The 19,285-nt window shown below is 46.4% G+C and overlaps 1 protein-coding gene across 6 annotated transcripts in view; it reads left to right on the forward strand.

The window, feature by feature from the left end:
• The first annotated feature begins 855 nt into the window (after positions 1–855).
• ARHGAP17 (Rho GTPase activating protein 17) overlaps positions 856–19,285 on the forward strand; it is a 99,001-nt gene continuing 80,571 nt past the window's right edge. For 5 of the 6 annotated variants that reach the window (XR_004179824.1, XM_003916691.5, XM_003916690.5 and 2 more), the window contains exon 1: positions 856–1,021. Coding sequence is in view for 4 of the 6 variants with exons in the window: in XM_003916691.5 (XP_003916740.1) it covers positions 969–1,021 (53 nt within the window). In the remaining 2 variants the exon portion in view is untranslated. Of the gene's footprint in view, positions 1,022–6,042; positions 6,476–19,285 lie in introns of those variants that run through there. The other variant, XM_009196180.4, reaches the window with a different exon arrangement.

A 19,285-nucleotide genomic window follows, 5' to 3' on the forward strand; every position in this document is an offset into this window, starting at 1 on the left:
TATCTGAAGCTCTGATGCTTCCTAGGTATCTCCTAGGTCACTACAAAGATCTTGAAGTCCCTCATTCTCTGATATTAAGAATTCCAAACTGGCATCAGTCTCCTTTATCCCATAGTTAGGGAACTCTTGCCTTTTCCTATGACATTCAGGAGCACATTTGAGATGTGGCTGATGAAAGAAGCCACATTGCTGCCCATCCACCCCAAGGAATGGGCTGAGCTGAAGCCAAGGCCACCAAACCAGGAAGACATGAGTGTGTTAGCACGTGTGTTAAGGAAAACACACATTGGCCTTCATTTTTTTTTTTTCGTTTTCGAGACAGGGTCTCACTCTGGTGTCCAGACTGGAGTGCAGTGGCGCCATCTCGGCCCACTGCAACCTCCACCTTTCAGGTAAAAGCGATTTTCCTGCTTCAGCCTCCCGAGGAGCTGGGATTACAGGCGCCCACCACTACGCCCAGCTAAATTTGTATTTTTTGTAGAGACAGGGTTTCACCGTGTTGGCCAGGCTGCTCTCGAACTCCCGACCTCAAGTGATCTGCCGGCCTCGGCCTCCCAAAGTGCTGAGATTACAACGTTGAACCACTGCGCCCTGCCAGAAACAGATTTTCACACGTTGAAATAAACGAGAAGGTGGTCGGGCAACGTTGGGGTAGGGGAGGCCAGGCGGAGGAGGCCCAGTGGTCTCCTTGCCCGGAGCCTTCTAGCTCTTTGCCGGTGTCAGGTAGGGCACTGTTAGCCTCGGCTCCGCTCGACTCGGCTCGACTCGGCTCGACTCGGCTCAGCTCGGGTCGGCCAGACTTAGAGGGCGGGCGGGGCCACTGGAAGTGACGCGGCGAGGGCGGGGCCGCCGGCTGGGGGAGCCGCCGCCGCCGCAGCCGCTTGGGCCGGGAAGCGATGTAGTAGCTGCCAGGCTGTCCCCCGCCCTGCCCGGCCCGAGCCCCGCGGGCCGCCGCCGCCACCGCCGCCATGAAGAAGCAGTTCAACCGCATGAAGCAGCTGGCGAACCAGACCGTGGGCAGGCGAGTGCGCCGGGTCGCACGGGGGTCGCGCCGGGGCTGGGGGCGGAGGGCGGAGGGCGGAGGGCGGGGGGCGGGAAGGCTCCTCCTCGGTCCGGCGGCTCTGAGCTGGGCCGCAGCCCCGCCCGAGACCAGCGGGGCACCGGCCCGGGGGCTGTGCCGCGCTGAGGCCCGAGCGCCGCGCTCCGGGCGGCCCGCCTGTCTCCCAGCGCAGCCGGGCCCCCGAGACCTGCTGGGGCGGGCCGCCGCCTCCTCCGCCACCCCGCGGGGTCCCCTGCCCATTGTCCCTGCCCCGGGAGCATCGCCCTCGGGGAGTAGACCTGGTCCTTCTCCTCCCTTCCCGGGGGCCGAGCCAGCCCGGATCGCTGCCCTGGGCTCAACAACGGTGACTTCTGTCCCTAACGCTGTGTCGAGCGCTGTGCTGTGGGGGGCGGCATTCCCAGGCTTTCCCGGTGCTCTCGCTGTTTGCAAGTCCTTCTCCTGTTAAGTGCATGGCGGCAAGAAATGGCTAGGGGGACGTGAAAGCCAGTGGGATTTGCTCAGTGAGTTCAGAACGCCCTTTGAGGGAATTCGGAGGTGGTGCTGTCTCAAAACCAGGGCTCCTAGGAACTGGACTGCTGCTGCCAGTTCTTGACATTTAGAAATTTGGAATTGGCAGAAAAGGATTATGGAGACGCCTTGCGCCAATTTAAAAAGTCTCCTTTGCTACGGCTGAAGTGCTTAACAAGAAACGTTATTGATTATTAAATGGCAGAGTTGGTAGGTCAGGTTGTCAGAACAAGAAATGATTTGTGGTTTTTGAGAGTTTCTGGAGGTGACTGTCATGTGCCGTGTTATCTGCGGCTAATATTTCAAGGTCTTTCAGGGCAGCTGGCTGTACTGTACCGATTTAGTGTTTATTCAGCAAAGAGATATGAAAGTATGAATTTTTTACAGCTCTTCTTTTGTTTTTCGTTTTTTAACAGTTAAGGGGAGTTTGGTTTGGCTGAAGCACGTGGGACACTTCTTTTTTCTGAGTGTATGAAAATACTTTTACTTCCTCTAGAGTTTTCTAAATTTGCTTTTTACTGTTTCATTTCCTCCCTCTTTTTGCTTAGTTTCCTTGTTTAATTTTTTCGATTCCCTACCGTGTTATTGTGGTGAGAATTAACTCTTATTTTCAGGGTTGATCCCTGCCCGTAAAACCCAGACAAACCTACTTTTCTGTTATTTGCAGGAAAGTTAAAGAAATAATGCTGAGAGGAAGGTAAACACGTGTGGTAATGGCGGCTGATGTTTCAAGGAACAATTTATAAGCACATGATACTTTCTTGTGAGTTTCGTACCCTTGTTAGTGTTCTGAGCAAGGTGCATTGTGGAACTAGTATTTAGTAAGTGCCAAGATACGTTTGTCAGATAGTCAGTGTGGCCTGTTTTTACATTGTTCGTGACAGGTAAGGGACTTTCACTCTTTTTATACAAAGTTCTGAGACTTAAATCTACCAAGCTATTAGGGGTCTCTTTGGCTCCTGGGTCATCTTAGAGGCTTCTCCCTTCACACTTTTTTTTTTTTTTTGAAACAAGGTCTCCCGTTTGTCACCCAGGCTGGGGTGCAGTGATGCGATCTTGGCTCATTGCAGCCTTGACTTCCTTGGGCTCAAGCGAACCTCCCGCCTCAGCCACGTATGTAGTTGGAACTACAGGTGGGCACCACCACACCCGCGAATTTTCGTATTTTTTGTAGAGTGGGGTTTTGCCATGTTGCCTAGGGTGGTCTCCAACTCCTGGCCTCGACTGATCTGCCTGCCCCAGCCTCCCAAAGTTCTGGGACTACAAGCCTGAGCCACCTTGCCTGGCCCCTTCACATTTTAAAATTCCGGCCATGCTTGCCTACCTTCAGTTTCCACAGGAGGTTTTGCTTTTTTATGCTAGCATCTACTTGAAACTCCTGGAAGCCTCTCCCACCACACCTTTTCTCCAGGTACCTCGTGCTCATTCTTCAGCCTTCTGGGAAAGGTCTCTCTGCCTCTGAAAGGCATTCTATGATGCTTCAGCATAGATTGGATACCTCTCCTGGACGTTCTGGTAATCCAGTGTAGCACTTGTTTTTCTGTGCTGTGACTGCCTTTTGTGTGTGTTCTCCATCAGATTAAACACCTTGAGAGTCCCTGCTGTGTCTCCTTTGATTCCCAGGGTCTGCTGTGGTTCCTATCCCATAGTCAGGGTGCAGTAGACATTGTTCATTCCGTTATCTGAGTTCTTACTGGATCGCCCTGGTGGTGTGGGCCCAAGTATGGGAAAACGTGAAGTGGATGGAGTAGATGGTGATTCATGCTGGAGCTGTAATTCTGGGCCTGACCTTTGACTGTCTTTAAAAATCTTTATTGCTAGATGCCAGTGGAAGCTGAAGCTATTACAGAACTATTAAGGGTGTGGCAATTATGCACCCCAAGTCAGAACATCTGTTTTTGCTGGGAAACCTGTCGCTTATTTGCTGTTGATTTCCTAGATGTGTGTGTGTGTGTGTGTTTTCTACTTGAGTAATCAGAAAGGACTAAGGAAGATAAACGGAGGCAGGAGAGTGCCTAGAATTGTTACTGTATGGAAGTAGGTGGTTGGTTGGCCCCAGAATCAGGATTCTGGGTGTTTTTAGGTCAAGATGAAGGCTAGAAAGCAAAGGGGTTTTTTGTTTTTGCCCCTGTGATCTAGGTGGAGAAGGACATTATATATGTGAATATCATGCCCATTGTGTTTTGGTTGATCAATTCGTGGAATTGTAGGTGGTATCTTGCTGTGAGATGTTCTCTTCAGAAGGGAGACCTTTGAGTAATTTCACGGTAAGGTTCCAGGGGAGGGACATGTGGAGAATTAGTGACGCCTGGAAGGAATGAGTTCTCATGATGCAATTTGTTTACAGTGGGTGGATAAGTCTGTTTGAGAAGATGGCCTGAAACTCACAGGGGCGAGGCTTATGTGGTGGTCTCATGGTGTGAGTGTCCCAGAGAAGTAGGATGGTTCTTTCAGTCCACCTGCCTTTTGTTGATTCATGCATTCAGCAGACACTTGTTGAGCCTACACTGTGTGCTGTTATCCAAGGTATTAAAGAATCGAAGGTGAATACGGCATGGTTTCTGCCCTGAGGGAGCGCAGGAGATATGTGGAAGAGATAGGCAAGCAAAAAATAATTATATACATGAGATAAGTGCTTATAAGAGGGATGGCTAATGCACAGAGCAAAACCCAGCTGTCATTGAGTTAAGGGAGGTAACAAAAGGTAACAAAAGCTTCCCAGAGGAGAAAAGTTGAGCACCTTTCTCTGCCTGCCTTTTCACCCTTATTTCAAATATCTCTTGTATTGATTAGGTCTCTTTTGGTTGTAAGAAAACCCAATTCATAGCAAAGACAGGAATTGATTGGCTCATAAGTGGCTCAAAAGTAGTGTGGCTGCAGATTTGGTTTGTTCTGGGGGTTTCACTCTTTTTTTTTTTTGAAATGGAGTCTGGCTCTGTCACCTAGGCTGGAGTGTAGTGGTGTGGCTCACTGCAACATCCACCTCCCAGGTTCAAGCAATTCTCCCGTCTCCGCCTGTGAAGTAGCTGGGACTACAGGCCTGTGCCACCATGACCAGCTGATTTTTGTATGTTCAGTAGAGACGGGGTTTTGCCATGTTGGCCAGGCTTGGCCTCCCAAAGTGCTGGGATTACAGGCACGAGCCACCGCGCCCGGCCTCGGTTCCACTCTTTAGGGAGTCTGGGAGACTCCCACATCTTCCAGGTCTCAGAGGGAAAGAATACTCATCTCCCAGTCACTACGGCCCAAGTCCCAGGATTGGCTCTGAATGCTTCTGGATCACATGCCTTTCCCCAGAAATGGACTGGAGTCAGCGCACCCAAACCATATGGACTGAGAGTGGATGGTAATGGGTGGTAATCAGGCGAGAGATAAAGGTCATGGTGTGTCTTTTGTAGTCCTGCTAAAAAGAGAGAGGTTTTGTTTCTTGAAAACCCTTAGATGCAGATAATCACAGATGGTGTTTTGCAGGAGATGATGTCTTAAGTAGAGGAAGAAGTACACTGGGATGAAGATCTTGAAGTTACAGAAGTGTCAAGGAGAAAAGGAATTTGAGAGACAACTAGGAGATCATAGTACCGAGGCTGTGATAGGGAGTGTCTCCTTGGGTATTTATTTCTTTGGTGACTGAAGTTTCCCCTGGAGGTCTGAATGCTTTCACAGATAGTTGTTTTTTGATAACCCAAGGTTATAAACCCAAATGCCTAGAGGGCAAGGCCAGTGAAATGAATCAGTGACTTGGGCCATGTGAGGGCCACAGGGGACCTGGAGGACTGTGTCCCACCAAAGGGGCTGCGTGGGAATGTAGGTCCAGTGTGGGCCACCTTTGGAGTTTTCCTGAAATCTGCATTTTAACTAGCTGGCATTTAATCCACATTAAACTGCAGAGACACTATGTGCAGCTGAACAAAATTCTTCTGTGGATCACCCAACTGCTCGCCTAGAAGGACTCAGAAATTGTCAGTCCCTCTTTTTCTTTTTTTTCCCTGTACCTTACCCTGATATTACATTTTCACTTCTTTGGCTTTGTTGAAAAACAGCTCAGCCTTTACTGAAATCTCGAAAGGGTCTGATAGTAACAGTCATCAACATTGCTATGGTGGTTTAGTGTATAAAGTGCTGTGCTAAACCACCTGGCTTGGATCTCAGTCTCCTGACAATGATCAGTTCTCTCTTACAAAGATGGAAACCTGGCCGGGTGGGGTGGGGTGGCTCACACCTGTAATCCTGACACTTTGAGAGCCCGAGATGGGAGGATCACTTGAGCCCAGGAATTTCAGACCAGCCTGAGCAACATGGTGAAACCCGGTTTCTACAAAAAATACAGAAAACTAGCCAGGAGTGGTGGTGTGTGCCTGTCTCAGCTACTTGGGAGACTGAGGTGGGAGGATCAACTGAGCCTGGGAAGTCGAGGCTGCAGTGAGCTGAGATCATACCACTGCACTCCAGTCTGGGTGACAGAGCAAGACCCTGTCTCAGAAAAAAAAAAAAAAAAAGAGGAGGAAACCTGACTTTCTAAGTTTGCACAGCTACTAAGTAATGTCTGAGGCATGGCTTCAGTCCAGGGCCTCTGACTCTGGATCCCAAGTGCTTTTGAGTACAGGAACTGGGCTGCCTCTTCACCAGGGAAGGACTAGTGTTTATTAACATTTATTAAACATCTTCTGTGCTTATGAAGCTGCTGGGCTTGGTGCTTTGCATACATTTATTTTATTGCATTCTCATCGCAACCCTCTGAGGTGATGTTACTTTTTTCTGGTTTAATGATGAGGAAGCCAGAGATCAAAGAGGTCATCAAGCTCGCAAGAGACAGAGCCGTGGACCCAAACCCAGGTTTCTGATTCTGCGGCAGCTATAAATTCTGATCACAGAGATCTGTTGACCTCCAGGAGTCCTCCGCTCTAGGAGGTATGTAGAATGGATCACTCTCTAGGTCATTGGATCCACTACCAGCAATGTGAATTCTCACACTGAGTCAAAGTGTGTCTCTACCTGCTGATCCCAGAATAGTCCCCTGCTGCCAAATTGAATGAATCTCATCTCTCTTCCCTGAGTCAGCCCTTCCTGTATTTGATGATCACAAACCTTATCCTTATGTTGCCAGTAATAACATTCTGCATCCCTCACCCACTCCACTATGTCCTTTTCCTCCCACTGATCTTCACTCTGCCTTTCCTTTTACTTTTTTTTTTCCTTTTTATGATGGAGTCTCACTCAGCCGCCCAGATTGGAGTGCAGTGGCGCCATCTCGACTCACTGTAACCTCCACCTCGTGGGTTCAAGCGATTCTCCTGCCTCAGCCTCCGGAGTAGCTGGGATTACAGGCATGAGCCACCACGCCTGACTCATTTTTGTATTTTTAGTAGAGATGGGGTTTCGCCATGTTGGCCAGGCTGGTCTCAAATCCCTGACCTCAGGTGATCCACCCACCTCGGCCTCCCAAAGTGCTGGGATTACAGGCGTGAGCCACTGCGCCTGCCCACTCTGCCTTTTCTAGGGGAACTCTCAACAATGTTTCTGAGAAGGGATAGGTAATGTGTGCTTTGCTTCAATCTGAGTGGATTCCGTCAATCTCTGCATAGAGCACGGTGGAAAGAGGTCCTCTGTTGTTGCAGCAGCTTCTCAATCTCATCTTTCATGGCTTTGTTATGTAGTTTACATGCTAAGAAATCCAGAAGTATTTGTAGGTGAGTGAAAATCCATTCTTCACTGGGGGAAAAAAAAAATGAACCCTAAAACCATAAAAATGATAAACCAGTAGGAAATTTTCATCTATAAATTTGAACCATAAAAGGATGTATTCATTTAGCATCATCTTTTATATGTGTAAGTGGCATGTTACTCTGTTACAGAATTGCCTTTGTAGCAGAGTGGACGAGGCAAAACCTTCCAAGTCTGACATTATGGTCTAGGGTGCTGCAGACAGTACATGTACCATGCATTTTTGTCAGAGCACAGGATGTTTCACCTTTATCGTTCTATTTCAGTTTCTCACATGTAGGTAGATGCTGTAGTAACTATTGGTGAAGTACAAATCCATGTAAAAATGTTAAACTCTCATCTGTTTGCTGTGTTTTTTTTTTTTTTTTTTTGGAGACGGAATCTCACTCTGTCGCTTTGGAGACGGAGTCTCACTCTGTCGCCCAGGCTGGAGTGCAGTGGCGCGATCTCAGCTCACTGCAACCTCCGCCTCCCGGGTTCACGCCATTCTCCTGCCTCAGCCTCCCGAGTAGCTGGGACCACAGGCGCCTGCCACCATGCCCGGCTAATTTTTTGTATTTTTAGTAGAGACGAGGTTTCACCGTGTTAGCCAGGATGGTCTGGATCTCCTGACCTCATGATCCGCCCACCTCGGCCTCCCAAAGTGTTGGGATTACAGACGTGAGCCCCCACGCCTGGCCTGTGTTTGTATTTTCTTAAAGGTAGGGATTACAAGTGTAATAGGCCCACAGTCCCTTATCTGGAATCATTGGGCCAGATGAGTGTTAGAATTCAGAATTTTTCAGATTTTTCTAAAAGTAATAATGCACATATATTGTTGTCATATAATACTTCCAGTGGGGTCTGGGACGAAACCCCATAATCAAACATTATTATTAGTATGGAAAATATATATATACATATAGTACCACTGAATGGATATGCATAAAGATTATACATAGTTTAATATCAGTTCAGGTCAACTTTGGTTGCCAAATAAGTTACAAAAAAAGACTTGTTTTTCTAGAACTTTTTGGATTACAAAATGGTGATAGGGATTGTGGACTTGTCTTACTTTTAGTTATGCACCTGTTGAGAGTCTGTTAAATTTTTTTACTGTAAATAATATTTCCCGTATTCCCAAAGGTTGGAAACCACAATCATATAAGCAGGGGTCACAAACCCAAGTGCCAGGATGGGTAAAATAAATAAGTGAAGTGGGAGGCGGGTATAGGATGGTAGGGAATGGGGGGACTGCAGTGAAATGGTGAGTACATGTTCATTCAAAGGGGAGAGCTGCTCTTCCGTTCTAGACGCTTGTTGCCAAGGTGAATGTGGGAGTAGTGAAGCCGCATCTTCCATTTTTAATGATACTCCAGAATGCTGATTTTCATGTGAAGTTTCTCGATATTTAAATGTTGGCAACTAAGAAGAAAAAAACCCACTGTTGGCCAAAGAAAACATCTGCAAGCATTATCTGGCTGTGGGCTGCCTGCTTTCATTTATAGTTTAGAGACTAATGCTTGTGGTATGAAAAGTTGTCAGTGAGCCGGGCACAGTGACCCATGCTTGTAATCTCAGCATTTTGGGAGGCTGAGGTGGGAGGATCACTTGAGACCAGGAGTTTGAGACCAGCCTGAGCAACATAGCAAGAACCTGTCTCTACGCACACAAAAAAATTTAGCCAGTCATAATAGCATGTGTGTGTACTCCCCAGCTACTTGGGAGGCTCAGGTGGGAGGATTGCTTGAGCCTGGGAGGTGGAGGCTGCAGTCAACTGATCCTGCCACTGTGCTCTAGCCTGGATGATGGAGTGAGACCCTGTCTCTAAATAAATAAGTAAGTTATCAGTGGCGTTCGTAATGAACTACTTTCTTGAGATGTGGATGGGTACATTTGCTTTATTATTATTCATTACACTTTACATACAGCTATATGTTTTTTGCACATAAAATATTTCATAATAAAAATCTAAAGAAGTTGATATGCACTTTACTTTAGAACTGCCTTATTTTCTAGCCATTAGGAAATTTTCATCTATAAATTTGAAACTTTAAACTTATTTATCTTGGAAAAGGGACTGAAAGCCCCACTTCAAAAATAGGAGCCCTCTTTTTAAAAAGTAGGAGTTAAAGGAGGTTAGATTGTAATGTTCATTCCTTTCCAGGGCCATAGTGATCTGAAGTAACATTGGGTGTTACCATGAGGTGACTTTTTTTTTTTTTTTTTTGAGACGGAGTCTTGCTCTGTCGCTCAGGCTGGAGTGCAGTGGCGCGATCTCAGCTCACTGCAAGCTCCACCTCCCGGGTTCAGGCCATTCTCCTGCCTCAGCCTCCCAAGTAGCTGGGACTACAGGCGCTAATTTTTTATATTTTTAGTAGAGACGGGGTTTCACCGTGGTCTCGATCTCCTGACCTCATGATTCGCCTGCCTCGGCCTCCCAAAGTGCTGGGATTACAGGCATGAGCCACCGCGCCCGGCCATCTCATGGTGACGGTTTTATGCCTCCAGCCCTGGGGTCTCTTTATTCCTAGAATGATGCTGCCATCTCTCTCGAACATCTCGGCTGATATGGCCTGCTAAAATTGAACCCGTGAACTTCTTCCTCAGATTGCCTTCATTTCCCTCTATCTTCTAGTCCATGAATGAGTCACCAGACTTTGGCCTGCAGGGTAAATCCAGCCCACCACCTGCTTTGTGAAAAAGTTTACTGGAACACAGCCACTCACTACAGTGGCAGGGTTGAATAGTTGCAATAGTGACCCATATGGCCTGCAAGGCCTATGGTATTTATCCTCTGGCACTTCATAAGAAGCGTGTGACCCCTGCCCTAGGGCATTAAATGCCCTCACACCCTACTTAGTCACCTGTCAGTCCCACTCTTTCTTCTCCATCATCTCAGTCAGGTGATGGGACTGGAAATTCTGCCCTTTGATTATCTTTTTTTTTTTTTTTTTTTTTTTTGAAACAGAGTCCCTCTCTGTCACCCAGTCTGGAGTGCAGTGGCATGATCTCGGCTCACTGCAACCTCTGCCTCCTGGGTTCACACCATTCTCCTGCCTCAGCCTCCTGGGTAGCTGGGACTACAGGCACCCGCCACTGCGCCTGGCTGATTTTTTTTATATTTTTAATAGAGACAGGGTTTCACCTTGTTAGCCAGGATGGTCTCGATCTCCTGACCTCGTGATCCGCCCGTCTTGGCCTCCCAAAGTGCTGGGATTACAGGTGTGAGCCGCCACCCCCAGCCTAAATTACTTTTTCCATGATGAATTCTCTAGAGGTTAGACTCACTACATTTATAGGAAATTAATATTTATATCATGACAGTATTGCCAAGTTGTCTACTAAGATGACAATGCCATCATTTAGTTTGTAGTGCAGCAAGCAATGTTGCGCAATAATGTGTGTCATTATGCATGACATGATGAATATCACATTTCACCATCACCTTAGTTGCATTAGATATTGTCTTTAAAAAATTTGTTATTTATTTAAATTTTTTCCACTAAGGTCAAAATGAATGTGTTCTTACATTTGTATTGCTTTATATGAGTTTTCTGTATGTGTCATTTCTTTAATTGTCATGGAATTAACATTTAGTCATCAGTGTCATTGCTCAGTTACCAATTTAGTTCAACAAATATCTCTTAACCTGTCAAATGATAGGGACTGGAGTTAACAATATAATTGATCCCTGGGGACTTGAATGTGGAGCCAGCGCTACAAACAGATAATCTGAATGTAACCAGTTTTATCTATTCTAGCAGATCTTAGGTGTGGTTAATGAAATCTTATTGCCATTCTTTGATGTATTTATGTACTGTAATATAAACAAGTTAGCATTCTTGTTCTTAGATAAGTTCCTTAACAGATACAGTGATGAAACCTTGCACGTTAATGACTAGGTACAGATTTAATACAAGTTTCAGAAGATAAAGCGGATTCTATAAAACATCTAAGATTTCTATAAGAAACTGTCTTTTAAATAGGTACAGCCTATTATTTACAGAAAATAAAATAATAGGCGTGTTTGATATAAAAACAGTTGAATACCGCAGGGTGCGGTAGCTCATGCCTGTAATCCCAGCACTTGGGGAGGCCAAGGCGGGTGGATCACCTGAGGTCAGGAGTTCGAGACCAGCCTGACCAATATGGTAAAACCCCATCTCTACTAAAAATATGAAAATTAGCTGGGCATGGTGGCAGGTGCCTGTAATCCCAGGTACTCAGGAGGCTGAGGCAGGAGAATTGCTTGAACCCTGGAGGTGGAGGTTGCAGTGAGTCAAGATTGCACCACTGCACTATAGTCTGGGCAACAGAGTGAGACTCCGTCTCAAAAACAAACAATATTCAGTTCCTTTCAGCCATACATCTTGTGAGACTGTGTTTCCTCTATGTTAATTACAGCTTACTGATTATTTGCATTGGCTACTTCCCTTTGATTATCCTAAGATGTTTCTCCCTTCCTCTCCTTTCCCACAGCTCTTCTTTTTGGATGCCTTCCTTATCAGAGATAGCTTTTGGTTTAGTAGTCAATTTGATCTCTTCTTTAATGTTTCATTAGCATTTCTTCTGTAGTTAACTCAGTGTTCTTCCACATGGTTGGGCCAAATTTATACTTCTTAAAGAGTTTAAATCTTAAATCATGGACCGAGTAAACAGGTGCTTAAATTAATATAAATCTTAAATAAATGTACAGAAATTATTAAAAGCACCCATCAGCTGTTACCTGTCAGTGTGAATATGTGTAAATCAAGCAGCTCGGATATCACGTGGTCATTGGATACTTTCGCATGCCTGGGCTGGAGTGGCCATTTGAAACCATGGCCAGCTGTACTTTGGGGAAATACACCGAAGTGTTTCTGCTTCACCAGATACAGTGAGTGCTTGGATGGAGGGAGTGTGGGCACAGGCACAAAGCAGGGGAGTCTCTGAGATGTGCCTGGGAGTTCAGTGAGGACTCTGCTGGGCATGTAGCATGTGAGCAATCGTTTTTAAAAATGTTTTTTCATAGAGGCAGAGTCTTGCTATGTTGCCCAGGCTGGTCTCCAACTCCTGGCCTCAAACAACCCTCCCATCTTGGCCTCCCAAAGTGGTGGGATTACAGATGTGAGCCACTGTGCCTGGCCTTGAGCGATCTTAATAACTGATAGGTGATAGAGAATTCCAAGGGTAGAGATAGTCCTAGGGGAAACCTAACACTTGAAGAGTTTATCCTTTAACTTAATATTTTTTTGTTTATAAATTTGGAAAAAGGCAACCATTATGTGATTCTTAGCAGGGGAACAACTCTCTCCGCTCTTTTATTTTCAAATCACTTGGGTAGTGAATGCTATTTTCGGATCCATTTGTTAAGTATTTGTGGTATTTAAATTCACAGCCCCTGGTTGCATTTCCATCCAATAGAAGGTGTAAGTTGATTCTTCAAAGCTTTTTTTTTTTTTGAGATGGATTCTTGCTCTGTCAGCCAGGCTGGAGTGCAATGGCACAATCTCAGCTCACTGCAACCTCTGCCTCCTAGGTTCAAGCGATTCTCCTGCCTCAGCCTCGCGAGTAGCTGGGATTACAGGTGTGCACTACCACGCCCGGCTAATTTTTATATTTTTAGTAGAGACAGGGTTTCGCCCTATTAGCCCGGCTGATCTGGAACTGCTGACCTCAATCTATCAGCCCTCCTCGGCCTCCCAAAGTGCTGCGATTACAGGTGTGAGACACCGCACCCAGCTGGTTCTTCAAAGTTTTAAAAAGCTTTAAGGCCCAGCATGGTGGCTCATGGCTATAATCCCAGCACTTTGGGAGGCTGAGGCAGGCAGATTTGATGCTAGGGATTTGAGGCCAGTCCGGGCAACATGGTGAAATCCTGTTTCTACTAAAAATGCAAAAATTAGCCAGGCATTGTGGTGCACACCTGTAATCCCAGCTACTCAGGGGGCTGAGGCACAAGAATCACTTGAACCTGAGAAGCAGAGGTTGCAGTGAGCTGAGATCCTGCCCCTGCAATCCAGCCTGGGCAACAGAGTGAGACCCTGTCTCAAAAAACAAACAAACAACAACAAAAAAAACTTTAAAACCAGCATACTCTTGTTTTATTTGCCCTGTATAAGCTGATGGACACCTTTGCCCCAGGTAGAGAATTTTGTTATATGTTGAATATCAAGTATCATGTTCCCACAGGCTGGAATGCAGTAGTGTGATCTCGGCTCACGGCAACCTCTGTCTCCTGGGTTCAAGAGATTCTTCTGCCTCAGCCTCCCAAGTAGCTGGGATTACAGTTGCCCACCACCACACCTGGCTAATTTTTGTATTTTTAGTAGAGATGGGGTTTTACCATACTGGTCAGGCTGGTCTCCAACTCCTGACCTCAGGTGATCCACCCGCCTTGGCCTCCCAAAGTGTTGGGATTACAGGCGTGAGCCATCGCGCCCAGCCAGAACCAATGTAATACTCCCATTACTTTTGCATTTTTGTACTTGCCAGGGTTCATAATGATCCTCAAACAACCTCAGCATAGTAGGACCAAAATACATGGCCATCCATGACCTGGCATACCAACTTTTGAGAGCCAGGCGGTGTTGATTGGGTCTGTTGTCATCTGTGAAGTCCATCGTTGGAAAAGCTTCTGTTCCAGTTTTAGGAAGGATGATGGTTTGAGGGTGACTGTGGTAGAACTTGGGGAACTCTTACAGGCAGAAGGCTGAGAAAGTTGGTGCTGTGGGAAGTCAGCTGGCAGCCGATGGAGTCAGGACCGGGGAGGAAGGGAAAGGGAACCCAGGTAGGAAGCTACTGCAGTAGGCTCAGAGAGTGGATGACAGCCGGACTAAGACAGCGGCCTTGGGCAGTGACTGGGAAGAACATTGAAAAGCGTGTTTGGGCTGAAGAAAAGAGCAAGGGAAGAGGTGAGGAGCTTCAGGTGAGGGTTGATGTAGATGTTTTTACACAGGTAACAGAAATTCTTCACCTTTTCATTGTTTTACAATGGTTCTTTTTTAGAAACGTATAATTGTGATATTTTCTTTGACCTTTTATTGGGCTTTCTAGTCTATTCCATTGATTTATGGCTTTGGGTGTGTGTATACGTTTGTATCAATATGGTTTGTTTGTTTGTTTGTTTTTTAGATGGAGTCTGGCTCTGTCACCCAGGCTAGAGTGCAGTGGTGCGATCTGGGTTCCCTGCAACCTCTGCCTCTCAGATTTAAGCAATTTTCCTGCCTCAGCCTCCCCAGTAGCTGGGATTACAGGTGCCCACCACCACGCCAGGCTAGTTTTTGTATTTTTAGTAGAGATGGGGTTTCGCTTTGGCCAGATTGGTCTTGAACTCCTGACCTCAGGTGATCCTCCTGCTTCAGTCTCCCAAAGTGCTGTGATTACAGGCGTGAGCCATTGCACCTGGCCTGCATCAATATGGTTTATTTATTTATTTATTTATTTATTTATTTTGAGACGGAGTCTCGCTGTGTCTCCCAGGCTGGAGTGCAGTGGCGTGATCTCGGCTCACTGCAAGCTCCGCCTCCCGGGTTCACGCCATTCTCCCGCCTCAGCCTCCCAAGTAGCTGAGACTACAGGTGCCCGCCACCACGCCCGGCTAGTTTTTTGTATTTTTAGTAGAGACGGGGTTTCACCATGTTAGCCAGGATAGTCTCGATCTCCTGACCTCGTGATCCACCCGCCTCGGCCTCCCAAAGTGCTGGGATTACAGGCGTGAGCCATTGCACCTGGCCTGCATCAATATGGTTTTAATAACTGTTAATCTGTAATATGTTTTAAATTGGGTAGAGCTGGTCTCTTACAAATACTCTTTTTCAGCCTGGGTTTGTGGCTCACGCCTGTAATCCCAGCACTTTGGAAAGCTGAGGCCGGAGGATCGCTTGAGGCCAGGAGTTCAAGGCTGCAGTGAGCTATGGTCCTGCCACTGTACTGCAGCCTGGGCAACAAAGACCTGTCTTATTAAAAAATAATGATAATAAATATTTTTCAGTATCTCTCTTTTGTATAAAGACGAGTTTTGGCATCTCGTCTTCTCTAGTTTTTAGAAAAAATTATTTAGGATTTTGATTGATTTGGCACTCATTTATTCAAGTGATGTTTATTGGGTCCCTGCTATGGGCTAGGCTCTAAGGGTACAAAAATAAATAAAACCCAGGTTTTTATGGCCTAGTAAATCTGTGAACTAAACCTTGAGAATTGATATTTACAAGATGAGCATTGCACATGACTTTGTGTGTACAGTCTTTTATATGCTTCCCAGGTATTTTTTTGCTTTAAATTGAGAATAGTGCCTATTTACTAACTTATGCAACTGATAATTTTTGTTATTTTATGTACATAATATTATCAGTGTTATGCTTCTATTTCTGCTTTTACTATTCAATGATTTTCATCCCTTATTTAATTGGTTAGACTCCAAAATAGTGTGTAGCTATATAAATGTTTATAGGAATATTGTGTAAAGGGCGTATGATTCTACCTTTATTGGACATTTAAGGAACATGATAAGGACTATTTAAATCCTGCTAAAATACAAGTGTTGTAATATGAATTGTTTCCAATGGAAGTTTGCAAGCAACTTTCCCCTCGTTTTTGAACCACACAACTTTTAGTGTGTCTGCTGTTTGAGCTTTATTCTGTGTCTGTTCTGTGTCATGAGGTTGGCAGGTGATCTTAAATGCAGAATGCTGAATTTGTAGTAGTCCAACAATATGGAGAAAACAGTTGCAATGCACTTTAGATTTAGGAACGAATTGGAGGAGAAAGTTGAGAAATGGTAAGAGGAGTTTTAATGGAGTGTGTGTGGCGGTATGCTAATGTCACTTCTGAAGAAGAGGTGGTTAGCAGGTCACAAGGCCATGGACTGAATTGTAGCCTCTGAATCTCAGGGCAGTCTTTAGGAATGGCAATCTTGCTGCCTGTAGATTTAGGTGGAGGTTTTAATAACCCCCTGTTGCCAGAAAAAAATCATACACACACAGATTTGCATATAATCTTACGGACTTCACAGACATCCTCAGGCGCATGGACAAAAACCCCAGGATTCAAGAAAAGCCATCTACATGGTCGGCAGCTCAAGAAAGCCTGCCAGTTGTCCGAGCGATGCTTTGTTACGGTTCCCATGCAGGGAGCTGCTCTCTAGAGAAATGTTATTTGCAGATGTGCACCTCGTGCGTCTGTGTGTGTCATTCTGTCTGTGTCCAAAATATACGCTTTTTCTAAATGAGAGCCTTTCCCCCAAAAAGCAGAAATGTGTTCTCTCTGTCATGGGATTTGGTGATCATCAAATTACTTTCCCTCAAGAATTGGCTTTCTTGGCGATTAGTTAATTCAGTTTTCAAAACTTTTAGATGAGGGTTTAATCATCCTAAAACTGCTTTAGGGCAGTTGCATTGTAGTAAAAAGTGTATTGGACTGAGTCTGAGGGCTTGAGATCCTGTCTGTGCTGTTTACTCGCTGTGTCTCTGACCTTGGTCCAGTCAGCCACGCTGCTGTGTTCCCATACATGAGAAACGGCTCCTGATACCACCAGGAGCAAGCCCTGCTGTGTTTAAGAAGGTGGCGTGTGCTCGGGAGGCATCGTGAGACAATGAGGACATACAGTGTGACACAGCAGGTCGGCACTGGGGAAAATAGCCAGGTTAGCCTTCACCTCACTGCTCTATGCCAGAATACATTCCAAATGGGTTAAAGCTTTCATGTAAAAAATGAAACCACAAAATAAATACAAGAAAATATAGCTTATTGTGGAAAGTACTGCATGCTTTGGCATAAAAATGTGGAGAAAGAACAATAAAAGATAGCCTGTAGGTGGGACATGTGACTCACACCTGTATCCCAGTTGCTCGGAAGGCGAGTCAGGAGGGTCATTTGAGGCCAGGATTTGAGCCCAGTCTGAGCAACGTAGTGAGGCCCCGTCTGTAAAAGGAATTTTGGAAAAATTAGCTGGGTGAGGTGGCACAGCCCTGTAGTCCCAGCTATTTCAGGAGGCTGAGGTAGAAGAATCCTTAGAGCCCGGGAGCCGGAGGAGGCTGCAGTAGTCATGATTGTGCCCCTGCACTCCAGCCTGGGCGACAGAGTGAAACCCCGTCTCTAAAAAAATAAAAATAAACAAATAGATAAATAAACACCTGTAGATTTATCCACATAATAACTACACTTCTGTCTGTTTTATTATATCAAAGTTAAATTTATAAGGATAACTAATTGGAAAAAACTGAGAGTAAGCACCACAGAGGTGAATATACTGAATGTATGACGCTCTCTAATAATTTTAAGAACGCCTCTCTAATGAGCAGATATTACAGACAGAAACTTCTCAGATGAAATACCGATGACCAAGAAATCTGTGAGACGATTTTAGAAAATTCGAAGTCATTGAAGAAATGCAAAGCTTCCAGGCTCCACTTTTCACTCATGAAATTGGCAGAGTTGGGGACAGTGAGATGTTGCTGTCCTGGGAGTGCGGATAGGGGCTGTGTCCTGCGCTGCCGGTGGGAATGTGCACTGACATTCTTGTCCAGAAAGACATTCGCCACTGTGGTTTAAGAAGCACCTCAAAGGTCTTCACGTTGGTCCCTTGTCCACCCTCTGCCCACGGTCTCTCCTTTCCCACGCAGTCCCTCCCGCCCTGGCTTGGTCCCCCTTCTTCTCTGACTGGGTCAGGCATGTGGGTGACTCTTTGACTTCCAAGGCTCTTCTACCTGGCGTTTTTCTTACACCTGTTCTGTGGAATAGCATCCTGATTCGTTCCTCTTTTTGGGTTCTTCACTTCCATACCCGGGATGCGGGGCGTGGCCCAGAAAGATCCTGCAGTCATGCAGTGTGGGGCTGCCAGCACTTCATGGCCTCCAAGCTCAGCTGGGCTGAATGAACGTTGCCGTCCAGCGCTTGGCTCCGTTTTCTGTCCCGTTTTCATGAGTGCTTTTGCCAGACTTTCACTTTTCTGTTCTACCCACCCTACCCCAGACACCCACCCTCTCCTTGATGACGCATTCCTAATTTCCAGAGAAAACTGGACATGGCTGTCTTCCTTCGTGTGAGTTCACCCTGTTATTGCCTACCCACCTGTTTGATTCCCGCTTTGTCCATGTCTCATCTGTGTTGCACGGCTTCCACACCTTCGAAGCTGGAATCCTTTTCATCTCCTCCTCTGCCTTTTTAGAGACCCGTCTCGCATTATCTGCAGGTTCGACCTGGTTCTGTTTATCCTCCCCGCTTCTCTTTCGCTGATTATGGCGCGGAGCCACCGCCAGCCCTCGGCTGCTTTCTTTGTCGGCGATGTATCAGGCTTCTCTCTCACTTCTCCCTTCCTTCTGCTTTGCTCTTCCCTTCTGTCATCCATAGCGCTCCATTCTCACGTCTTCCTTGTCCTGTGCCAGTTCCTTGTGCCCAGCCTGGTATCCTCGCTGGTCCTCATCCGCAGCCACTTCGTGACCTCGCCTTGCCTTTTCCCTGCCCCTCCCACCTTCTCCTGTCCCGTCTGGCTCTCTTCCACTGTGTCCCCAACCTCCATCCTCAGCCTCCGCTTCTGCGGGTCTGCTTCTGCATGAACTCCCCTGTCCGTGTTTACCGTTGGTCCTCGCTTTCAGTTCATACCCTTTTCTGTGCTTCAGAAACCATCTGAAAGCGAACTGGATATCTCCACCTGAGCGTTCCAGCAGGTCCCTTCACCCAGCATTTCCAGCCACCTCATTGTACCTTCATATCCTCCCAGTATTTCTCCTCAGAAAACACCCAAACCAGCCAGTCCTCAGCAGAAAACCTGGTGGTCATCCCCAGCTCTCCTCCCCTCACTTCCTGTCCACCCCCGGGGTCACCGAAGTCCGTTCCTTTCTTGTTTGCAGTGGCTCTCTCATGCCTCTTTCTCTACCTACCCACCTGTTGGTGTGGGCCTCTCCGTCTCACTCTCTGATTCTGTGCTGGGACTGCCTGATTCTCCCCCTTGGCTTCCCTACCCAGCATATCTTTCCCACATAGGTCACACTGTAGCCAGAGATCTGCCAAAAGAAATAATTGGTGATAATGAGGAGA

The sequence above is a fragment of the Papio anubis genome, chromosome 18, assembly GCF_008728515.1.
Source record: "Papio anubis isolate 15944 chromosome 18, Panubis1.0, whole genome shotgun sequence".
Lineage (NCBI taxonomy): Eukaryota > Metazoa > Chordata > Mammalia > Primates > Cercopithecidae > Papio > Papio anubis.